Source organism: Balaenoptera acutorostrata, chromosome 12 (genome assembly GCF_949987535.1).
Source record: "Balaenoptera acutorostrata chromosome 12, mBalAcu1.1, whole genome shotgun sequence".
Classification (NCBI taxonomy): Eukaryota; Metazoa; Chordata; class Mammalia; order Artiodactyla; family Balaenopteridae; genus Balaenoptera; species Balaenoptera acutorostrata.
The window spans coordinates 16,366,242-16,389,636 of record NC_080075.1 but is presented as its reverse complement, the minus strand read 5'-3'; the positions used below and the strand labels follow the sequence as shown (position 1 = coordinate 16,389,636).

The 23,395-nt window shown below is 37.0% G+C and overlaps 1 protein-coding gene across 1 annotated transcript in view; it reads left to right on the top strand.

The window, feature by feature from the left end:
* The first annotated feature begins 805 nt into the window (after window positions 1-805).
* The window catches only part of DNAH6 (dynein axonemal heavy chain 6), a 304,153-nt gene continuing 281,563 nt past the window's right edge, over window positions 806-23,395 (top strand). The window contains exons 1-3 of the mRNA XM_057558258.1: window positions 806-1,030; window positions 18,769-18,942; window positions 23,097-23,359. Of these exons, the coding sequence (XP_057414241.1) occupies window positions 806-1,030; window positions 18,769-18,942; window positions 23,097-23,359 (662 nt within the window). The remainder of the gene's footprint in view (window positions 1,031-18,768; window positions 18,943-23,096; window positions 23,360-23,395) is intronic.

The following is a 23,395-nucleotide window of genomic DNA, read 5'->3' as shown; positions in this document are numbered from 1 at the left end:
TTTAAATTGCATAGGAGATTTGCATTATATTTCGATTGGCCAGTGCTGATCTAGACTAAAACCTGGGCCTGCTGACACCTGGTTCAAGACCTCGTGTATTGTAATACTGTTTTTAAGGAAAGTATTTCCACCCATCTGGTGGGACTGGAGTGTGAGTGGTGGTGAGGGTACAAGACCACTACAAAAGGCTCATAGTTCTAGTGTTCTGGGACCTTGCTACTCAAAGTTTATGAATCAGAATCTGCCTTTTCACAAGCTCTGCAAGTGATTCTCATACACATAAAATCTCCAGAAGCGCTGTTTTATGATTTAGCCTTCAACTCTTTTTTCCCTTTATTTGGTTTCTCTGTGAGTACCTAGGCTATATATCTCAGATTACCTGCATTAGAACTACCTGCATTTTGAACAGTACCCCCACCCCCGGAAATATTTTGCATACGCAAGTGTGAGAAACGATCTCAGTATAATGGCATTTCTCTTCATCCTTCCAGATCTGGACCATTGTGGTCCCCAAATCAGAGGCAGCAACAGCATCACCCAGGAAGTTATTAGAAATGCAAACTCCTGGGTCCCACCCCAGCTACGGGGCTTCTAGAAGGCCAGGCATAGTTCCTAATTTTCATTCCTCTGGTTTAGGTCCTCAGTTTGGGAAGAATGGGGTAACTTTGATAGCTTTTCTTTGGGGATAAGCAAATTAAGCTCTCCGTGGTTCTTAAAACCCCTCCACTTAGCCCTACTTCGCCAATCCTTTTGCTCTACTTTTCATTTTTCTTTTCTTGACCCTAACCCCTCTCCAGGAGTGAAGATGGCTTTTCGTGCCTCAGACAATGAGTTGGACCTGGAAAGTGTTGGAGAGCTGATGGAAAACCCTATGCTTACAAGACTGAATAGTATAAAAGCAAAGGGAAGACTGAGTTTTGTAACACCCACAGAAAATGAAGCTGATACACAATTCCTGACATTTAAGCACACTACAAAAGCTCAGGAGAGGACAAGAAAACGACAGCAGCCTATAAAACTAGAGCCTCTGGTAAGTTTGAAAACCAGCATTTTAGCCACTTTTGGCTACAGAGGATGTTGCAAAATTGCTTTGGGGGATGGAAGTAATTTCTAGACTCTTAACAAAGAAGGAATGAAAACCTGAAAGTTAAGACTTGTTTATGAAATTGTAAACACACTTATTTATTCAAAATTATTGAGCTCTAAATACTGTTTGAGGTGGTGGGATGCAGTGGTGAACAAAGTTTTCTAGCAGATAAATTCTCTTTAGCATTATGTACAATACGGATACTTAACTATGTAGGCTGTAAGGCTCTTTTAGGTACTAGGGTACCATTTGATACTAGGAACTTCAGTAAGAGTAATATATATAATTACATAATTTTATCATTTTCAAAGTAAATGCCTAGTGTCCTGAAAAATTTTGTACATGTCTGAAAATAGTTTTAAGAATCCATTTATGGGGCTTCCCTGGTGGCGCAGTGGTTGAGAATCTGCCTGCTAATGCAGGAGACACGGGTTCGAGCCCTGGTCTGGGAAGATCCCACATGCCACGGAGCAGCTGGGCCCGTGAGCCACAACTGCTGAGCCTGCGCGTCTGGAGCCTGTGCCCCGCAACGGGAGGGGCCGCGATAGTGACAGGCCCGCGCACCGCGATGAAGAGCGGTCCCCGCACCGCGATGAAGAATGGCCCCCACTTGCCGCAACTAGAGAAAGCCCTCGCACGAACCGAAGACCCAGCACAGCCAAAAATAAATAAATAAATAAATAAATTAATTAATTAATTAATTAATTAAATAAATTAAAAAAAAATAAAAATAAAAAAGAATCCATTTATGCCCTTGGATAATTATATCTCCATGTAAAAGAGCAGTGAAAGTGCATAAAGAAGTAAAAAGTGAAAGTTCTCACTCGGACCTTCAGATGTTAACTCCTGTTGTTAGTGGTTGCCTTTCAGGTTGTTTTATATGTTTATTCAAATATATATATGTGTGTGTATATACATACGTATGTATGTGTGTGTATGTAAACATTATAGCTTTAAAGAAAGATTATACAGTACATACTGATCTTCAAAGTACTGATTTCACTAAAACATATGGAAGTCTTTCCTATTTGTGCATACAGAGGTATCTTTTCTGACAGCTGCACTGTGTTTTGTTGCATGGGTGTGCCATAATAGAGTTCCCATTAATTGTTCTCCTGAAGGGAGTTCTGGTTATTTCCTTTTCATTTTGTTGTTGTTATTATTTTGCTATTGCAGATAATGCTGCATTGAATGACTTTGCCTTTGTACAGATAAACATGGATTTTCAGAAGTGGCATTCTGTAGGTCATAGAATATGTACATTTTAATTTGGAAAACGATTGCCCAATTGTGCTGAAAGGTTTACCTTTGCACCTACGATGTATTAAGAGGTCCTGCTTACCTACATCTTTGCCAAAACTGATGCTATCAGTTCTCTTATTTTTGCTAGACTGATAAGTTAAAATGGCATCACGTTGTTGTTGTGATTTGCATCTTATTAATGAAGTTAATTATATTTTCATTCATTCGTTGGTATGTATGTAACTTATTTCGTGGATTCTGTTCATAACCACTGTCTGCTTTAAAATTAGATTGTTTGCTTTTTTCCTATCAGTTTCTGAGGTTTTTTTGGTTTGTTTGTTTGTTTTTTTATTAATTTATTTATTTATGGCTGTGTTGGGTCTTCGTTTCTGTGCGAGGGCTCTCTCCAGTTGCGGCGAGCGGGGGCCACTCTTCATCGCGGTGCGCGGGCCTCTCACTATCGCGGCCCCTCTCGTTGCGGAGCACAGGCTCCAGACGCGCAGGCTCAGTAATTGTGGCTCACGGGCCCAGTTGCTCCACGGCATGTGGGATCTTCCCAGACCAGGGCTCGAACCCGCGTCCCCTGCATTGGCAGGCAGACTCTCAACCACTGCACCACCAGGGAAGCCCTCTGAGGTTTTTAAAAACATATATATATATAATGTATATATGTGTAACTGAATCACTGTGCTGTACACCTGAAATTAACATGATATTGTAAACCAACTATATTTGAATTAAAAAATAAATAAATAATAAAAACATATATATACATATATATATATATGGACATTAACCCTTATTCCATTGCTTCTCAAATTTAGGTACTGATTCATGCTGGAGGAAAACATTCTTGAAGGTCCATAGTGCTGATCTGTTATTTTTATTTTAATGTTACTTTATGTGAAAAACGGTTAACCTAGGGATTAATTCAAAATTTTAATAAACAAATTAACATCTTAAATGCAAAGAAAACTACACAGCCAATTGCAATTCAGGTTAACAGAAAATGCAAAGTAACAGATGTTGTTGACACTGAACTTCCATTTGCAAGGTGGGTATGGCACTGCCTGCAGCTGCTCTCTTCTCCAGAGAGCAGTGTGCCTGCACTATGCGTTGTGGGGAGTTTTGGGGCCTCTCTACTATTTTTTTCCCATGGACTTAGTATTAAACCTTTTACACTTGTTTCTTTCTGACGGGTTTACCTTCATGTGGCAAAAGTGTATAATTAACCCTTGATGATTAAAGTAGTTCCATTTGACATCAGTGTGATAAATTTATGTATATTGAAATCAGTGCCTACTACATGCCAGGCTCTGAGTCATGCTCTGGGGATACAACAGTGAACAAGGGAGACAAGATTCCTGTTGACATTCTAGTAATCCTAAATAATTAGACTGAAGAATGTCATCTAATGATAGGTGCTGTTAAGAAAATAATATAGGGAATGTGGTCAAGACAAACGGCCGGCTACTTTAGATTGGGTGACTACAAAGGTCTCCCTGAGGAGATGTCATCTGAATGAGTCCCAGACTATAGCCTTTATCACCTGCCAGACTGTGAACGGACAAGCCTTCAGAGATTCCAGTCCCCAGCCCTTGAGCTGCCTCAGCTGATGCCAAGTGGAGCAGAGGCAAGCTGTTCTCACTCAGCTCTGCCTACATGGTAGATTTTTAAGCAAAATAAATGTTGTTGTTGTGTTTTAAGTCACTAAGTTTGGAGCATTTTGTTATGTACTAGGTGACTGGAACAATATAACAAATACATGAATATAGTAGTTCTACAATATTAAAAATACTAAGGAATAAAGTGAAAATGACATCAATTTCTACCACATGGAGAAAGTAGCTTAGTATTCAACAGACTAATTTCATGTGTATAGGTACCTGTAGTTTGATTTGTTCTGACAGAGTTAGTAATACTATGTATGTTCTTTTTATCATTGCCATCCTTCCCCTCTCCTCCCCTCCCCTTCTTTGTTCTTTTCTCCTCCTCCTATGCCCACCTCCCCACCTTCCTTCTCCTCTCTCTCTCCCTCTCTTCCCTCTTTCTTTCCCTCTCCTACTCTTCTTCTTTTACATTTTTCCTTACCTTCAATTCTCCAATCTCTGACCCCCATTTCTATGGTATCTATCATTAACAACAATCTGATGTATATCCTTTCTTGCTTTTCTCCATGCTCAATTTTATATAAATGGATAAATACACACACAAAAATACATATTTTTACATAATTTGTTATGAATACACAAGATAAAAATATGTAAATTATAACATCAAAAACATAAAATGTGTAGGGGGGGATAAAATGGAGAGCTTTAGAATGCATTCAAATTTAAGTTATTATCAACTTAAACCATTACAAATATAAGTTTTTTAAAGTGAGTCTCATGGTAACTACAAAGCAAAAACCTATAGTAGATACACAGAAGATAAAGAGAAAAGAATCTAAGCATACTACTGAAGAATATTATCAATTCTGATAGGAAGAGAGCAAGAGAAGAAAAAAGGAACAAAGGAATCATAAAATAGCCAGAACATAATTAACAAAATGGCAATAAATACATACCTATAAATAATTACTCTAAATGTAAATAGACTAAATTCTCCAACCAAAAGACACAGACTAGGGGCTTCCCTGGTGGCGCAGTGGTTGAGAATCTGCCTACCAATGCAGGGGACACGGGTTTGAGCCCTGGTCTGGGAAGATCCCACATGCCGCGGAGCAACTAGGCCCGTGAGCCACAATTACTGAGCCTGCGCGTCTGGAGCCTGTGCTCCGCAACAGGAGAGGCCGCGATAGTGAGAGGCCCACGCACCACAATGAAGAGTGGCCCCCACTTGCCGCAACTAGAGAAAGCCCTCGCACAGAAGCGAAGACCCAACACAGCCATAAATAAATAAATAAATAAATAAATAAATAAAATTTAAAATATATATATATATACGAAGTATTGTCATAAAATTTAAAAAAAAAGACACAGACTAGCTGATTAGATTTTTTAAAATAGTCCCATCTATTTTAAATCTGTTATAGGCATCTACATGCTGCCTACAAGAGACTCACTAGAGATGTAAGGGTACACACAGATTGAAAGTGAAGGGATGAAAAAGGTATTCCATGCAAATAAAACCATACGAAAGCTGGGATAGCTATAGTTATATCAGACAAAATAGACTTTAAGACAAAGACTGTAATAAGAGACAAGATCATTATATAATGATATAGGGGTCAATCCAACAAGAGGATATAATGTTTGTAAATATTTATGCACCCAATATAGGGGGACCTAAATATATAAAGCAAATACAGATCTAAAGGGACGAAGAGACAGCAATACAATATTAGTGGGGGACTTTAACACCCTTCTTTCATCAATGGAAAAATCATACAGACTAAAAAATCAATAAGGAAACATTGCCCTTAAATGACAAGTTTGACCTAATGGACTTAAGAGACGTATATAGAAACTCCATGCAAAAGCAACAGAATACACTTTCTTCTCAAGTGCACATGGAACATTCTCCAGGATGGATTATATGTTAGGCAACAAAACAAGTCTTAATAAATTTAAGAAGACTGAAATCATATCAAGCATCTTTTCTGACCACAGTAATATGAAACTAGAAATCAATTACAAGAAGAAAATTGGAAAATTCACAAATTTGGTCAAAGAAAATTGGGTCAAAGAAGAAACCAAAAGAGAAATTAAAAAATACTTTAAGACAAATGAAAATGGAAATACAACATATCAACACTTACGGGATGCAGCAAAAGTGGTTCTAAGAGGGAATTTCATAGGGATAAATGCCTACATCAAGAAACAAGAAATACCTCAAATAACCTAACTTTACACCTCAAGGAACTAGAAATGGAAGAACAAACAAAGCCAAAAATGAATAGAAAAAAGGGAAATAACAAAGATCAGAGTGGAAATAAAGGAGATAGACACTGAAAGAACAATAGAAAAGATCAATGAAATTCAATGAAACTAAGAGCTGGTTCTTTGAAAGGATAAACAAAATAGACAAACCTTTAGCTAGACTTACCATGGAAAAAAAAAGAAAGAGGACTCAAAATCAGAAATGAAATTTTAGACGTTACAACTGATACTACAAAATACAAAGGATCATAAGAGACTGCTATGAACAAATATGTGCCAATAAATTGGACAACCTAAAAGAAATGGATACATTCCTAGCAACATACAACCAACCAAGATTGAATCATGAAGAAATAGAAAATTTGAACAAACTGATTACAGTAAGGAGATTGAATTAGTCATCAAAAACCTCCCAACAAACAAAAGTCCAGGACCAGATGGCTTCACTGTGAATTTTACCAAACATTAAAGAATTAATACCAGTCCTTCTCAAACTCTTCCAAAAAAACAGAAGAGGAGGGAACTCTTCCAAATTCATTTAATGAGGCCAGCATTACCCTCAAGCCAAAATTAGACAAGTATACCACAAAAAAAGAAAATTGCAGGCCAATATCCCTGATAAACATAGATGCAGAAATCCTCAACAAAATATTAGCAAACAGAATTCAATAGTACTTTAAAAGGAGCTTACACCATGATCAAGTGGGATTTGTTCCAGGGAAGCAAGGATGGTTCAATATCCACAAATCAATCAGCATGATACACCACATCAACAAAACAAAGGATAAAAATCATATGATCATATCGATAGATGCAGAAGAAGCTTTTGATAAAATTCAACATCCATTTATGATAAAAATTCTCAACAAAGTTGATTAAGAAGGGACATAAAACAACATAATAAAGGCCATGTATGACAAACCCAAATATAACATAGTATTATGTTAGTATATCACTAACATAATACTCAACAGTGAAAAGTTGAAAGCTTTTCCTCTAAGATCAGGAACAAGACAAGAATGCCCACTCTCACAACTTTCATTCAACATAGTATTAAAAAATCCTAGCCACAACACTAGGATAAGACAAGAAAAAAAGAGATAAAAGACAAGAAAAAGAGATAAAAGGCATCCAAATTGGAAAGGAAGAAGTAAAACTGTTGCTATTTGTGAATGACATGATACTACATTTAGAGAACCCTAAAGAGATCACCAAAAAGCTATTAGAACTCATAAATTAATTCAGTAAATGTGCAGAAAACAAAGTCAAAATACAGAAATCTGTTACATTTCTATACACTAATAATGAACTATCAGAAAGAGAAATTTAGAAAACAATCCCATTTACAATTGCATGAAAAAGCAGGAAATACCTAGGAATAAACATAACCAAGGAGGAGAAAATACCTGTACACTGAAAACTCTAAGATGTTGATAAAAGAAATCAAAGAAGACATAAACGGAAAGAAATTCTGTGCTCATGAATTGGAATAATTAATGTTGCTAAAGTGCCGATACTACCCAAAACAATCTACAGATTCAATGAAATCTCTCTAAGAATTCCAATGATATTTTTCACAGAAATGGAACAGACAATCCTAAAATTGTATGAAACCACAAAAGATCCCAAATAGCCAAAGCAATCTTGAGAGGGAACCATGAAAGATTTTGAATAGCCAAAGCAATTTTGAGAAAGAAGAACAAAGTGGGAGGTATCATGTGTCCTGATTTCAAACTATATTGCAAAGCTATAGTAATCAAAGCAGGATGGTGTTGGCATAAAACAGACACATAGATCAATGAAACAAAATAAAGATTCCAGAAATAAATCCATACATATATGGTCAATTAATTTATGACAAAAGAGCCAGGAATATACAATGGAGAAAGGACAGTCTTTTCAATAAATGGTATTGGGAAAACTGAACAGTCACATGAAAAAACAAAACTGGACCACTAACTTACACCATACACAAAAGCTAACAAAATGAATTAAACATTGGAACATAAGACCTGAAACTATAAAACTTCTAGAAGAAAACATAGGTGGTAAGCTTCTTGAGATCAGTCTTGGCAATGATATTTTGGATTTGACATCAAAAGCAAAGGTAACAAAAATTAATATACAGAAATCTGTTGCATTTATATATACCAACAGTGAAAGATCAGAAAGAGAAATTAAGGAAACAATCCCATTTACCATCGCATCAAAAATAATAAAATACCTAGGAATAAACCTACCTAAGGAAGCAAAAGACCGGTACTCTGAAAACTATAAGATGCTGATGAAAGAAATCAAAGATGACATAAACAGATGGAAAGATATACCATGTTCTTGGGAAGAATCAATATTGTCAAAATGACTACACTACCCAAGGCAATCTACAGATTCAATGCAATCCCTATCCAATTACCAATGGTATTTTTCACAGAACTAAACCCATACACCTATGGTCAATTAACCCTACAACAAAGGAGGCAAGACTATACAATAGAGGAAAGACAGTCTCTTCAATAAATGGTGCTGGGAATGTAAATTGGTACAGCTCCTATGGAGAACAGTATGGAGGTTCTTTAAAAAACTAAAAATAAAGCTACCATATGATCCTGCAACCCCACTCCTAGGCATATATCTGGAGAAAACCATAATTCGAAAAAATACATGCATCCCAGTGTTCACTGCAGCACTATTTACAATAGCCAAGACATGGAAGCAACCTAAATGTCCATCAACAAATGAATGGATAAAGAAGATGTGGTACATATATACAATGGTATATTACTCAGCCATAAAAAAGAATGAAATAATGCCATTTGCAGCAACATGGATGGACCTAGAGATTATCACACTAAGTGAAGTAAGCCAAAGACGAATATCCTATGATATCCCTTATACGTGGACTCTCTCTGTCTGTGTGTGTGTGTGTGTATACACACACACACACACACACACACACACACACACACACACACAAACGAAGTTATTTCCAAAAGAGAAAGAGACTCACAGACAGAAAACAAATTCATGGTTACCAAAGGGGAAAGGGGCGGAGGCGCGGGTCGGGGGAGGGATAAATTGAGAGGTTGGTATTAACATGTACACACTACTATATATAAAATAGATAACCAACAAGGGCCTACCGTATAGCACAGAGAACTATGCTCAATGTATAACTGAATCACTGTGATGTATGCCTGAAACTAACACAATATTGTAAATTAACTATACTTCAAGAAAAAATTTTTAAATTTATTAAAAAATACAAAAGCAAAGGTAACAAAAGCAAAATAAACAAGGGGGACTACATAAAACTAAAAGGCTTCTGCACAACAAAGTAAACTTTCAACGAAATGAAAAGGCAACCTCTGGAAGAAACTATTCGCAAATCATATATCAGATATGAGGTTATAATCCAAAATATATAAGGAACTCATACAACTCGTAAAACAATCAAATTTTAAAGATGGGCAGAGGACCTGAATAGACGTTTTTCCAAAGAAGGCATACAGATGGCCAACAGATTCATGAAAATGTGCTCAACCTCACTGATCATCAGGGAAATATGAATCATAACCACAATGAGGTATCACCTCACACCTGTTAGAAAGGCTATTATCAAAAAGACAAGAAACAGGAAGTGTTTGCAAGGATGTGGAGAAAAGGAAATCCTTGTGTACTGTTGATAGGAATGTATATAAATTGGTGCAGTCACTATGGAAAACAATATGAAGTTTCCTGAAAAAATTAACAATGTGATCCAGCAGTCATACTTCTGGGCATTTTTCTGAAGGAAATAAAAATACTAGCTCAAGAAGATAGTTATAGATACGTATAATTGCACCCCATATTCATTACAGCATTATTTACAATACCCAAGACATGGAAGCAACCTATGTGTCCATCAGTGTAAAAACAGATAAAGAAAATGTAGTATATATACACACAATAGAATATTATTCAGCCATAAAAAGAAGGAAATCTTGCCATTTGCAACAACATGGATGGACCTTGAAGGCATTATGCTAGGTGAAATAAGTCAGACAGAGAAAGACGAATACTGTATGATCTCACTTACATGTGGAATCTAAAGAAAATGAAAACTGAACTCATAGAATCAGAGAACAGATAGGTGTTTGCCAGAGAACGGGTTGAGAGGGTGCGGTGGATGAAATGAGTGAAGGGGGTCAAAAAGCACAAACATCCAGTTATAAAATAAATGAGGTCCTGGGGATATAATGTACAGCATGGTGATGATAGTTAATAATACTCTATTGTATATTTTAAGGTTGCTAAGAGAGAATATCTTGAAAATTCTTATTATAAGAAAAAAAAGTGTAACTGTGTGATGATGGATGTTAACTAGATTTATTGTGGTGATCATTTTGCAACATATACATATGTTGTACACAAACTAATATAATGTTATATATCAATTATGTCTCAATAATAAATAAAATAAAATTCAAATAATAGTACTTTTCTAACACATTTGCTGTAAAGACTAATGGGTGTTAAAGTTTTGTCACATAGAAGAAGCTCAATAAATGGTAGTTAATATTTTTATTTAAACTCTAAACAAAATTTTGGGAATTTGAACCCAACTATATAATACATCATTGCCAGTGAGATTTATTTCAGGAATGTAGGGAATTAACCATTTAAAAAGCAATCACTGTAATTCACCATATTACCCCACTGAAAAATAAAAACCATATGATTATATCAATAGATGTAGATAAATCCTTTGACAAAATCCACCACCCATTCCTGATAAAACTCTCAGCAAATTAGGAATAGAAGAGACCTTCCTCAAGTGAGTAAGGGTCATCCATGAACAACCTACACCTAACCTAAGACTTAATGGTGAAAAATTATGAACAAATAAGGATGTCTGCTCCCAGCATTTCTGTTTAACAATGTATTAGAGGTGGTAACCATTGCAGTAAGGTAAGGAAAAGAGATGAAAGGAATCCAGATTAGAAAGGAAGAAGTAAAAATTTTCATTCACAAAGAACATGATCATCTATTTGGAAAATCCAGTGAAAGCTATGAAAAAGTTACTGGAACTGATTATGAGGCTAGCAAGGATACAGAATACAAGATAGTATAAAAAACTAATTGCACGTCTATGTATGAGCAATTTGAAATTGAAATTAAATAAAAATACTATTTACAATAACAACAAAAATATGAATTGAGGGTAAATCTATTGAGAATGTGCAAGGCCTGAAGAACGAATACTACAAAATATAACAGAGAAATTAAAGAAGCTCTAAATTAAGAATGATACTGTGTTTGTAGTTTAGAAGACTCAATATTTTCAAGATGTCAGTTCTCCTCAAATTGATCTATAAATTTAATGCAATTCCAATCCAAGTCCCAGCAGTATTTCTCCTTTTTGATAGAAATTGACAAGCTGATTCTAAAATTCATAGAAAAATGCAAAGGACTTAGAACAACCAAAACAACTTTGAAAGAGAAGAACAAAGTTTAAAGTCTAACGCTCCTGATTTCAATACTTACTATTAAACTGCAATAATTAAGACATTGTAGTATTGGTGTCGAGATAGACAAATAGACTGATGGAACACAATAGAGTCCAGATATAAACCCATATATATATGGATTCCACTGGAAGAGTGCCCATGAAAACTTGCTCCTGGTTTCCCCCAGACTTTGTCCCATACACCTTTTCCCTTTGTTAATTTTAATTGCTTTCCCCTTTTGCTGTAATAAATCATAGCCATGAGTATGACTGCTCATGTAGTTGTAGGCTTTTTGATGATGGCCATTCTGACTGGTGTGAGGTGATACCTTATTGTGGTTTTGATAAGCATTTCTCTAATAATTAGTGATGTTGAGCATCTTTTCATGTGCCTGTTGGCCATCTGTATGTCTTCTTTGGAGAAGTGTCTATTTAGGTCTTCTGCCCATGTTTTGATTTGGTTGTTTGTTTTTTCAATATTAAGCTTTATGAGCTGTTTGTATATTTTGGATATTATTTGCAAATATTTTCTCCTATTCCATAGGTTGTTTTTTCATTTTGTTTATGGTTTCCTTTGCTGTGCAAAAGCTTTTAAGTTTGATTAGGTCTCATTTGTTTATTTTTGCTTTTATTCATTTTGCCTTGTGAGACTAATCTAAGAAAATATTGCTAAGATTTATGTCAGAGAATATTTTGCCTATGTTCTCTTCTAGGCATTTTATGGTATCGTATCTTATATTTAGGTTTTTAAATGATTGCGAGTTTATTTTTGTATATAGTGTGAGGGAGTGTTCTAATTTCATTGATTTACATGTAGCTGTACAGCCTTCCCAACACTATTTGTTTAAGAGACTGTCTTTTCTTCATTGTATATTCTTGCCTCCTTTGTCATAGATTAATTGACCATAGGTTTATTTGGTAGGTTTATTTCTGGGCTCTCTATTCTTTTCCATTGATCTATATGTCTGTTTTTGTGCCAATGCCACATTGTTTTTTATACTGTAGGTTTGTAATATTGTCTGAAGTCTGGAAGGGTGATGTCTCCAGATTTGTTCTTTCTCCTCAGGATTGCTTTGGCAATTCTCAGTCTTTTGTGTTTCCATATAAATTTTATTTGTTCTAGTTCTGTGAAAAATGTCATGGGTATTTTGATAGGGATCACATTAAATCTGTAGATTGCTTTGGGTAGTATGGCCATTTTAACAATATTAATTCTTCCAATCCAAGAGCATGGGATATCTTTCCATTTCCTTTATGAATGTTTTATAGTTTTTAGTATATAGTATATATATTTCACCTCCTTAGTTAAGTTTATTCCTAGGGATTTAATTTTTTTGATGCAGTTTTAAACAGGATTGTTTTCTTACTTTCTCTTTCTGATATGTCATTATTAGTGTAAAGAAATGCAACAGATTTCTGTGTGTTAATCTTGTATCCTGATACCTTGCTGAATTCATTTATTAGCACTAATAGTTTTTGTATCGAGATTTTAGGGTTCTCTCTATTGCGTATCATGCCATCTGCAAAGAGTGACAGTTTTACCTGTTTCCTTCCAATTTGGATACCTTTTATTTCTTTTTCTTGTCTGATTGCTGTGGCTAGGACTTCCAATACTGTGAAAGAAGTGGTGAGAATGGGCATCCTCGTCTTGTTCCTGGATTTAGCGGAAAGGCTTTCAGCTTCTCACAGTTGAGTATTAAGTTGTCTGTGGGTTTGTGGTAAATGGCTTCCCTTGTAACTGCCTTTAGAATCCTATCTTTATCTTTAATTCTCACCATTTTAATTACGATATGTCTTGGTGTGGATCTGTTTGGGTTTATCTTGTATAGGACCCTCTGTTCTTCCTGTACCTGGATATCTGTTTCCTTCTTTAGGTTTGGGAAGTTTTCAGTCATAAATTCTTCAAATACATTTTTGATCCTCTTTTCTCTCTCTTCTCCTTCTGGAACCCCTATTATGCTTAAGTTGGCATCCTTCATATTACTCTCTATATCTCATGTGTTGCTTTCTTTTTTTTTTTTTTCATTTTTCTTTCTGTCTGCTGTTCTGATTGGGTGATTTCCATTATTCTATCTTCCAGGTCACTTATTCATTCTTCTTTGTTATTTAGTGTGCTATTTATTGCTTCTAGATTGGTTTTTATTTCACCAATTGAGTTGTCTAATTTTTTGATTGGTTTGTCTTTATAGTTTCTAGTTCCTTGTTACAGTGATCTGCATTTCTATCAATCATCTTTCTTAATTCCTTTAGCATTTTTATTATCTCCTTTTTGAACTTGTGGTCTAACAGTCTGGTGAGGTCTGTTTCATTATTTGTTCTTTCAGGGGATTTCTCTTGTTCTTCTAATTGGGAGTAGTTCCTCTGCTTTTTCATTTTACTTAAACTTTCTCTGTCTCTATGAATTCAGGAGAAGCAGTTATTTACTGTGGTGTTTGAAGGGATGTTTTTAAGTGGGAGTGTCCCTGTGTAGACTGTGTGAGTCCAGTATTTTTGGTGCAGTGGCTGGGTTTGGTATGAATGCCAGCCACATCTTTCCTCATAGTGTGCTGGCCATTATCCCTTGATAGTAGGTGTGATTGATGTTGTGGTCTCCAGAGCCTGTGCTGGATGTCGGATGAGACCTCCTCTTTGCTCCATGGCTGTCACAGCCCTGTTGGGGGAGGGTCTGCTCCCCAGTTGTTGGAGTAGAAGCCCTGAGGGTTGGGTTTGATCAGGATCCATTGCCCTTGAGTGTGTGAAATACAATTCATATTTTATGGCAAGACAAGGAAAATTTAAACATAAAAAATTCTTCTCTGCACTTTGGCCTGCTCTCTTCCCCCACTATGCTTGTGTTTCTGCATTATGCATCAACGAAACCTCCCCCATCAGCAGGAATACCTGCTCAGCCTTAAAGAGCAACATTCTCCCAGCATCAACAATTCCTTCTTGATCTCGTACAGGGTCACATGACCCACCACATTGATGCTTAGCTCTGGATCATTTAAACTGCCAATAAAATGTCATTTGATGTATAGCCCTCTGTCTCAAAAAAATTTATATAACTGTGCCTTGACTTCTAACAGGTGGAACAGTTCTCAGAGCTTTCTGAGGTGCTCTTTCCTGACTGTAATCCTCAAATTTGGCTTGAATAAAATTTTCCATTTCTTTCTTAGATTGACTGATTAATTTTTCATCGACAAGTGCATGCCCTGCCCCACAGGAGGTGATTGCTAAAGCAAGTGAGGTCCATGTAGTCACAGTGACCCTATGGACTGCCTGTGCAGGCGGCCGTGGTTCCACCCAGAAGCAGCCCATGGTCACATCTCTTTTTCCGTGTGTTTGTCCCAGACCTACTGCTAGGCTGTGCTGTGGAGTGGGCTGGGGCTGGGGCCGGGGTGCTGTGGCTGCAGGAATCTAGGTGGTCGTGCTGCCACCTGGAACCTGGGCTGCCTCTGTGGCCAACCTCTCCCAGGACCTGTCAGCCGCAGATCCAGCTCCAAGCTGCAGTGTAGAGTGGGCGGGGCCAGAGCGCTCCTGCCAGACACAAACAGCTATGTACTCCTGCCCAGGGCCTGTCCACCAGAGACTCAGCGCCCAGCTGCTGTGCGTTTCTGTGGCACCATTTAGTATGCATGCTGACAAAGTCTGCATGTGAGTGCTGACAGTGGGCTCCAAGGTTCGGTCCGGACCACACCCCAAGCCCTCCAGCCCATCTCCCTGCAGGTAGATTGAGTCCTCTCCCAGGGCCTGTTGGTCCAAGATTTGGCACTTTGCCTCTGTGACTATTTGTGGCCCCATCTGGTGTGCACCTTGAATTGGGAAGTGAGGCGTGGCAGCAGATGCCAGCACTGGTCTCTCTCTGCCCTGATTGTTAGCAAGCCAGCATGCCCACACTCCTCGGGAGTAGAATTTAGGCTTCCAGCCCCTATATCTGTCCCAGCGGACCTTCCGGCAAGTAAGGGGCCTCCCCAGGGCAAGGGTCTGCCCTTGTGGGCCTTCTCTCCTTTAGGGATCCCTCCCAGGGGCGCCAGTTCCGTCTCGATGCCTTTTCCCCCTTTCTACCCAGGTGCGTGGAGAAGTGTGTTGAAGCTTTGGTTGTATAGTTCTTCTGCCAGTTTCCAGTTGGTTTTCTGTGAGACTTGTTCCACATGTAGATGTATTTTTGATGTGTTTGCGGGGGGAGGTAAGCTCCATGTTCTCCTACCCTGCCATCTTGATCCCCCTCCAACAATTTTGTTTTTAAAAGCCCAAAAGTGGAAATGACCACAATGTCCATCAAGAGGTGAATGAATAAATTGTGGTGTTTCTACACTATAGGATACTACTCAGCCTTAAAAATAAATGAATTATGGATACATGAAACAACATAGAGGAATCTCAGCATAATTATGCTGAAAGATGGTGGGCAAAAAAAATACATAGTATTTTATTACATTTATATAAAGGGCTAGAAAATGCAAACTAATGTATAGTGATAGAAAACAGATCAGTATTTGCCTAGGGAGGAGTATTGGAAAGGAACCTGAAAAGGCTTATGGTTGGGTTCTGTTCATTATCTTGACTATTTCATATATATATATATATATATATATATATATATATATATATATATATATATATATATATATATATATCAGCACTGCAAATAGTACACTTTAAATACATACAGCTTAATGTATGTCTATTATATCTCAGGAAAGCTGTTAAAATAATTTAAACTGTTAAAAAATATTCACATTTCCCTGATTGTCTTATAATAATTTTGTTTGCAGAGTCCTTGTTAAAATTTATATCAAAATAAGATCCATGCACTAGTTGGTTGATATTTCCCTTAAGTCTAAGTCTGTAAGTTCCCCATCAACTCTTTTATTTTTTCTTAGGAAAAAATTTTAATGAGCAAAATTTGGTTATTTTTCTATATAGTTCCACAGTTTAATTTTGTTGACTGTATCCCCACTGTGGTAGCTAACCTATATTTCTCTGGTTCTTGTATTTCCTATATGTTGGTAGTTAGGTCTAGAGTCTTGAGTTTGATTTTCTGGGGGCATGTGTACTTCCGTAGCAGGTGTAGTGTTCTTTCATTAAATTGGCATATAGAAGCTGGTTGTCTTTTTTCCCCCAGTTTTATTGAGATATAATTGACATAAAGCACTGTATAAGTTTAACATGTACAACATAGTGATTTGACTTACATGCATCATGAAATGTTTATCACGATAAGTTTAGTGAACAACCATCATTTCATATAGATACAAAATTAAAGTAATAGAAAAAAATTTTCCTTGTAATGAGAACTCTTAGGATTTACTCTTTTAACAACTTTCATATGTAATATACAGCAGTGTTAATTATATTTATCATCTTGTACATTACATCCCTAGTACTTATTTATCTTATAATTGGAAGTTTGTCTTATTGAAGGTTACAATCCATTTACAGTTATTACAAAATATTGGCTGTATTCTCCGTTTTGCAAAATACATTCTTGTAGCCTATCTTACACCCAATAGTTTATACCTCCCACTCCCCCACCCCTGTAATATTGCCCCTCCCCCCCACTGGTAACCACTAGTTTGTTCTCTATATCTGCTCTATAGTCTGCTTCTTTTTTGTTATATTCACTAGCTTGTTGTATTTTTGGGGTTCCACATATAAGTGATATCATGCAATATTTTTCTTTCTCTCTCTTAACTTAGCATAGACTTTCTTAACAGCGTTGTAAAATTCACCTCTTATATTTTCATCTAGTACTTTTTTTTCCTTGATCTTTTTTTTATTGAAGTATAGTTGATTTACAATATTTTATTAGTTTCAGGTGTACAGCATAGTGAGCCAATATTTTTATAGATTATACTCCATTTAAAGTTATTATAAAATATTGGCTATATTCCTTGTGCAGAACAATATATCCTTGTAGCTTATTTATTTTATACATAGTAGTTTGTACTTCTTCATCCCTTACCCCTATCTTGCCCCTCCTCCCTTCCCTCTCACCACTGGTAACCATTCTATATCCGTGAGTCTACTTCTTTTGTTATATTCACTAGTGTGTTTTATTTTTTAATCCTACATATAAGTGATAACATGTCTCACTTATTTCACTTAGCATAATACCCTCCAAGTTCATCCATGTTGCTGCAAATGGCAAAATTCTGTTCTTTTTAATGGCTGAATAATAGTCCACTGTATATATATAAGACATCTTCTTTATCCATTCATCTACTGATGGGCTGTTAGGTTGCTTCCATATCTTGGCAATTGTAAATAATGCTGCAGTGAACATGGTATGTGTATATCTTTTTGAATTACTGTATTTGTTTTCTTCAGATAAATACCCAGGAGTGTAATTGCTGGGTCATATGGTAGTTCTTTTTTTTAAATTTTTTGAGGAAACTCCACACTGTTTTCCATAGTGGCTGTACCAATTTACATTCCCACTAACAGTGTGCGAAGGTTCCCTTTTCTCCACATCCTTGCCCACATTTGTTATTTGTGTTCTTTTTGGTGATAGCCATTCTGACAGGTGTGAGGTGATATCTCATTGTGGTTTTGATTTGCACTTTCCTGATGATTAGCGTTGTTGAGCATCTTTTCATGTGCCTGTTGGTCATCTGCATTTCCTCTTTGGAAATATGCCTATTCAGATTCTCTGCCCATTTTAAAAGTCAGGTTGTTTGGTTTTGTGATGATCTTCAATTAGTTATGGCTATGGGAAGTGGTTAGTGACCTTTGGGTAGAGTAGGAGTATTGTATGATCCCACGGTAACTGTTGTAGTGAATGGTGGGGGTTTGTATTGGACAATTAGTGAGTATGTGATTTCATGCCTCTGTGTACTTTCTGTCATAATGTCACCCTTAGAAGTATTCATTGGTATTTATAGGGCAGAATTAATGGAAACCAAGTAGAAAAGTTTTAGTCAAGCAATAGGCCATGGACAATGATGATAGCTGCTAATAATGATTGTGGCTTAGATAGGAAATTAGTCCAGGAAGGTGATCAATTTCCAACAAAGATAGAGTCCAAAGGTAGTGAAGAACAAGTTCACATTAATATTTAAAAGATTAACATGTCTCTTTATTTCCCAAAGCCAGTGCTAAAAGCCTACCAAGATCATAAGAAGCCAGAATACATATATGAGCAGAACCGATATCGGTTAATCACTTCTGGAGTCTTAAAGCCTCCAGGAAGCACTGAAGAAAGAAGTTCTACCAAATCTCTTGTTCAGTTCGAGCGTGAAGATTCCGTGAAAAAGAAAAAACAGGTAAGTATTAAAGTACTTAATTGATCTTTTTAATGTTAGTTTCATATAGCATTGCTAACATGCTTTTAACTCATAAAGATAGTGACAAAAACTTTTCCCCTTAGGTTATATAAAGGATTGGGGGAATACAGTATTTCCCAGTTCTTACTATTTAAGGAAAATTTGGACAGTAGAGTAAAATCATAAAGGAAAACTTACAGCATTCATATAGTGTCTTCTGATCTTCTCTAGAAGACATGTTAAAAGAAGACATAATAGTGTTTTGAATGTTATTATAACTTTTATGAAATTTTCATCATTATTCCCCCAAATCTTTGAAGACCTTGGTGAAGGGCAATAAAATAGAAACTGAACCAACTAGAGAGACAACTTTTGTAATTGGTGAGAGTTGTAGAGTGGGGAAGTTGCCTTGCAAGGAATAAGTGAATAGTAGTTCTGGGGCAAAATCACTGGAGCCTGGCTTTATGTGAATACCTGTAGATAATTAAACAAAAGAACAGAAGTGGGAGAAAATGTGGAGGACACACCCACAATAAAAATACCAATAGAGCCAAGATTTCTCTTAGCTTTTTATTGAGAGAATCTTTCAGTCCTAGTTGTCTGTCTTTCAGGCTTTGGGCTGCAGTGCTAGAAATTGAGAGTTGAGGACAAGCTCTGTCCTTGAGGATTTCAGAATCTGGAGGTGGGAAATGAACAAGTAAACACTTAAGCGCAGTGAGGTGTGATAAGAGCTCTCCCTGGTCATTTAAAGTACAAAATAATGGAGAACTGAACAGAAGGGATGCTTATACCTGGTGGCCAGGGGGACCATCAGTGGAAGAACAGCTACCCTAGGGAACTGTGCTAAGTTCGGAGGAATGAGTGGAAAGTTAACAAGGCAGATAAGGTGAGAGAGCTATGGCCTTGGGAGCCATGGGTTTGGGTGAGATTATCCTGAAAGAATATCATACGATAAATTGTATGAAATTGTATAGCTTCAGTTAATTTGGTTTCTGTGAAGTAAAAAGAGAGAATGAGATATTTTAAGTGGGGCCACGAAAGATCTGATTGTACATTAATTAGCTCATTTGGTATAAAGTGGGTTTCAAGAGCTTGAATTTTAAAAAGAGGTTATGCAAACTATTATATATAGGAAGGATTAAAAAAACAAGGTCCTACTGTATAGCACAGGGAACTATATTCAATATCCTGTGATAAACCATAATGGAAAAGGATATGAAAAAGAATATATATGTGTAAAACTGAATCACTTTGCTGTACAGCAGAAATTAACACAACATTGTAAATCAACTATACTTCAATAAAGTTTTTAAAAAATAAAAAATAAAAGCAAGAGAGGTTGTGTGCACATCTGGGATGAAGGAAGTAGCTGAAAAGGAATAAGTTATAGGTTATGTTTGGTTGTAACTGTAACTAAGTGAAGAATTCAGTAAAGAGTTAGAAGTTGAAGGGAAATGTGGAAGAAAGGGGATATTCTATTTAAAAGGAGAAGGGTACTTATTCTGAGAAGAGGATCATTTTTCTGGGTATTGATTTCTCAGAATGAGTTCAGAATGGAAATGTATCTATGAAGATTTACTGGGAGATGAAGGAAGGAAGGAAGGAAAGAACGAAGGAAGCAAGGAAGGAAGGGAGGGAGGGAGGGAGGGACGAAAGGAAAGAAGGAAGGAAAGTTGAAGGCTTTGCTTCCGATAATTAAAGAAGATTGACTTATCAATTGGACTGGGCATCCACCATAGAGGAATATTATAGATGTTCTACAATTTATGAATAAATGCTTCCTCTATTTCCCTCCCCCAACCACTGAAAAATCCAAACATATGTGACTGTTTAAATTGAATCACATCTTCCCACTGAGTTACATAATTAGAAATAAAATGAAAATGTGTAAGCCTATTGTTGAAGAAACCTTTCACTTAGAATGCAGTACAACTTTTTAAGAGATATAATAAATAAAATAAATGCATTTCCTGTTAAAATATTAATACTCTTGTCTCATAAAAGAGTTGACTACAGCTCTTGTTGAAACATTGGGACAAAGCAATATGTATTTTCTCTGGTTCTGGTATCTGGTTTGGCCTCTTCTTTTATATAAGAAAACAGTACCTTTGTTGCTATCCCTGGCCAATAAATGAAAGGAGCATATTTTATCTTTGATTTTAAAGATGTATGTCCTTTAGCTCTGAAATTCCTAGGATTCTCTTCTGAAACTCCTGTTCAATGAGGTATTTAATCAGAGATAGAGGATAATGATCCCTATGAATACAAATCTTATGGGGATGTTGTTCCACAGAGCTTATGGTAATAACTCTCTTATAGAAATGGCAACCTCTATTAACTCTGCTAATAGGCAATAAAGATATCATTTACATATGTACCTCAATTATTCACCAAAGCAGGTCTGCAATGCAGATTCTTTTATCTTAAAGCCAGTCCTGTCAGAGAGACAAAAGGATGACTGTTGGAGTTGATGTCACATTTCCTCAAACACGGTTATCAACCTCCTCGGCAGGAGGAGAAGACGTGTTTGATGCTGTCCCAAATTTGTTGGGGAGGAGCAAAGGAGTGTGAGTGGCACTGAGAGCAGACAGTGGGACCCAGGGATTGGAGCAGAGCTCAAGTGTGTGAACATGGTGGGGACTTAGCCTTGGGGCTCCACACGTGGTCCGGAGCCAGCAGCATCTGCATCTCCTGGGAGCTAGTGAGAAATGCAGAATCTCAGGCTCCACCTCAGATTGGCTGGCAGACTCTGCATTTCAACAGGTTTTCCAGGTAATTCACATGCACACTGAAATGTGAGAGGCACTGTCTCCAGTGTAAGCAATTAATTGTGAGTTAATAACATATATGCTTATGCTTAGAACCCACAGGGCCAGAAGCATAAGCATATATGTTATTAACTCACAATTGCCTGTTCTGGAGACAGTGCCTCTCACATTTCAGTGTGCATGTGAGGACACATGTACCCCAGTGTCCATTGCAGCACTATTTACAATAGCCAGGATATGGAAACAACCTAAATGTCCAATGATAGATGAATGGATAAAGAAGATGTGGTACATATATACAATGGAATATTACTCAGCCACAAAAAGGAATGAAATTAGGTCATTTGTAGAGATATGGATGGACCTAGAGTCTATCATATAGAGTGAAGTAAGCCAGAAGGAGAAAAACAAATATCGTGTATTAATGCATATATGTGGAATCTAGAAAAATAGTACAGATGAACCTATTTGTAGGGCAGGCAGAGAGACATAGATGTAGAGAACAGACATGTGGACACAGGGAAGAAGGGGAGGGTGGGATGAATTGGGAGATTAGATTTAACATAAATACACTACCATGTGTAAAATAGATGGCTAGTGGGAACCTGCTGTATAGCACAAGGAGCTCAGCTCGGTGCTCAGTGATGATCTAGATGGGCAGGATGGGGGGAGGGAGGTGGGAGGGAGGTCCAAGAGGGAGAGGATATAGGTATACATATAGCTGACTCACTTCACTGTACCGCAGAAACTAACACAGCATTATAAAGCAATTTTACTCCAATAAAAAAATAAATAAAATAAGAGGAGGAAGTTCGAAAAAAAATAACATATATGCTTCTCCAAGTCTATTACATACTGATCCCCAATACTCAATGTAACAACCCATCATATTCATTAAAAATAGTTTATTATGAGTTATGATGACAGCTGTCCAAGATGTCGCTCACCGAAAAGCATCAAGGTTGTCAGAACGAAGTGGGGCTGGTGGGGGGGTGGGGTGGGGCGGGGCGTTGAGAGAAAGGCCACAGTCAGGGGAGATACAGAGCAACTGATCAAGGGGAGTGGTGGGCTCTCATAAACACCAGGGAGCTGGTAGCATTTTGATGTAGTAAACATTTAAGTGAAGGGAGAAGAGAAGGCAATGGGAAGTGTTGCTGGGGGTGCTTGTGGGAAGGAGATGGACACATGGGCAAGGAGTACTGAGAGGGAATCTCTCACTGCCGATCGATAGTTTGAAAGTTTTCAGTTCAAAAATGCTTTCCTTTAAGCCCTAGACATCTTAGGCAGTGTGGTAATTAGTCCTGGAGGTTAATATTTTGTCACTTATATATAGTTCTTTTTTCCCCCCCAAAAAAACTAATTTTTTAAAAAACTGGCTTTGTTTAGATCCAATGGCCCTCTGCTGAGGCGTTCTCTCCCTCTCCTGCTAAACTGTCACGTACCAGCATTGGAAGAAGAGGCCTCTACGAGATTAGTTCCTCAACTTACCCTAAGTACTATTTCCACGACCGGGAAGAAGTCATTAAAGCCAACATTCAAAATCCCTTGCAAATCATTAAAATAGTACGTGAAAATGAACATATTGGATTTCTTTATATGATCTCTGCAGTGCCAAGATCTTCCACTGAGTACGACAGATATAATCTGAAGTGAGTTCTCTTTTATGAAGCAATTTATTTAGCAGT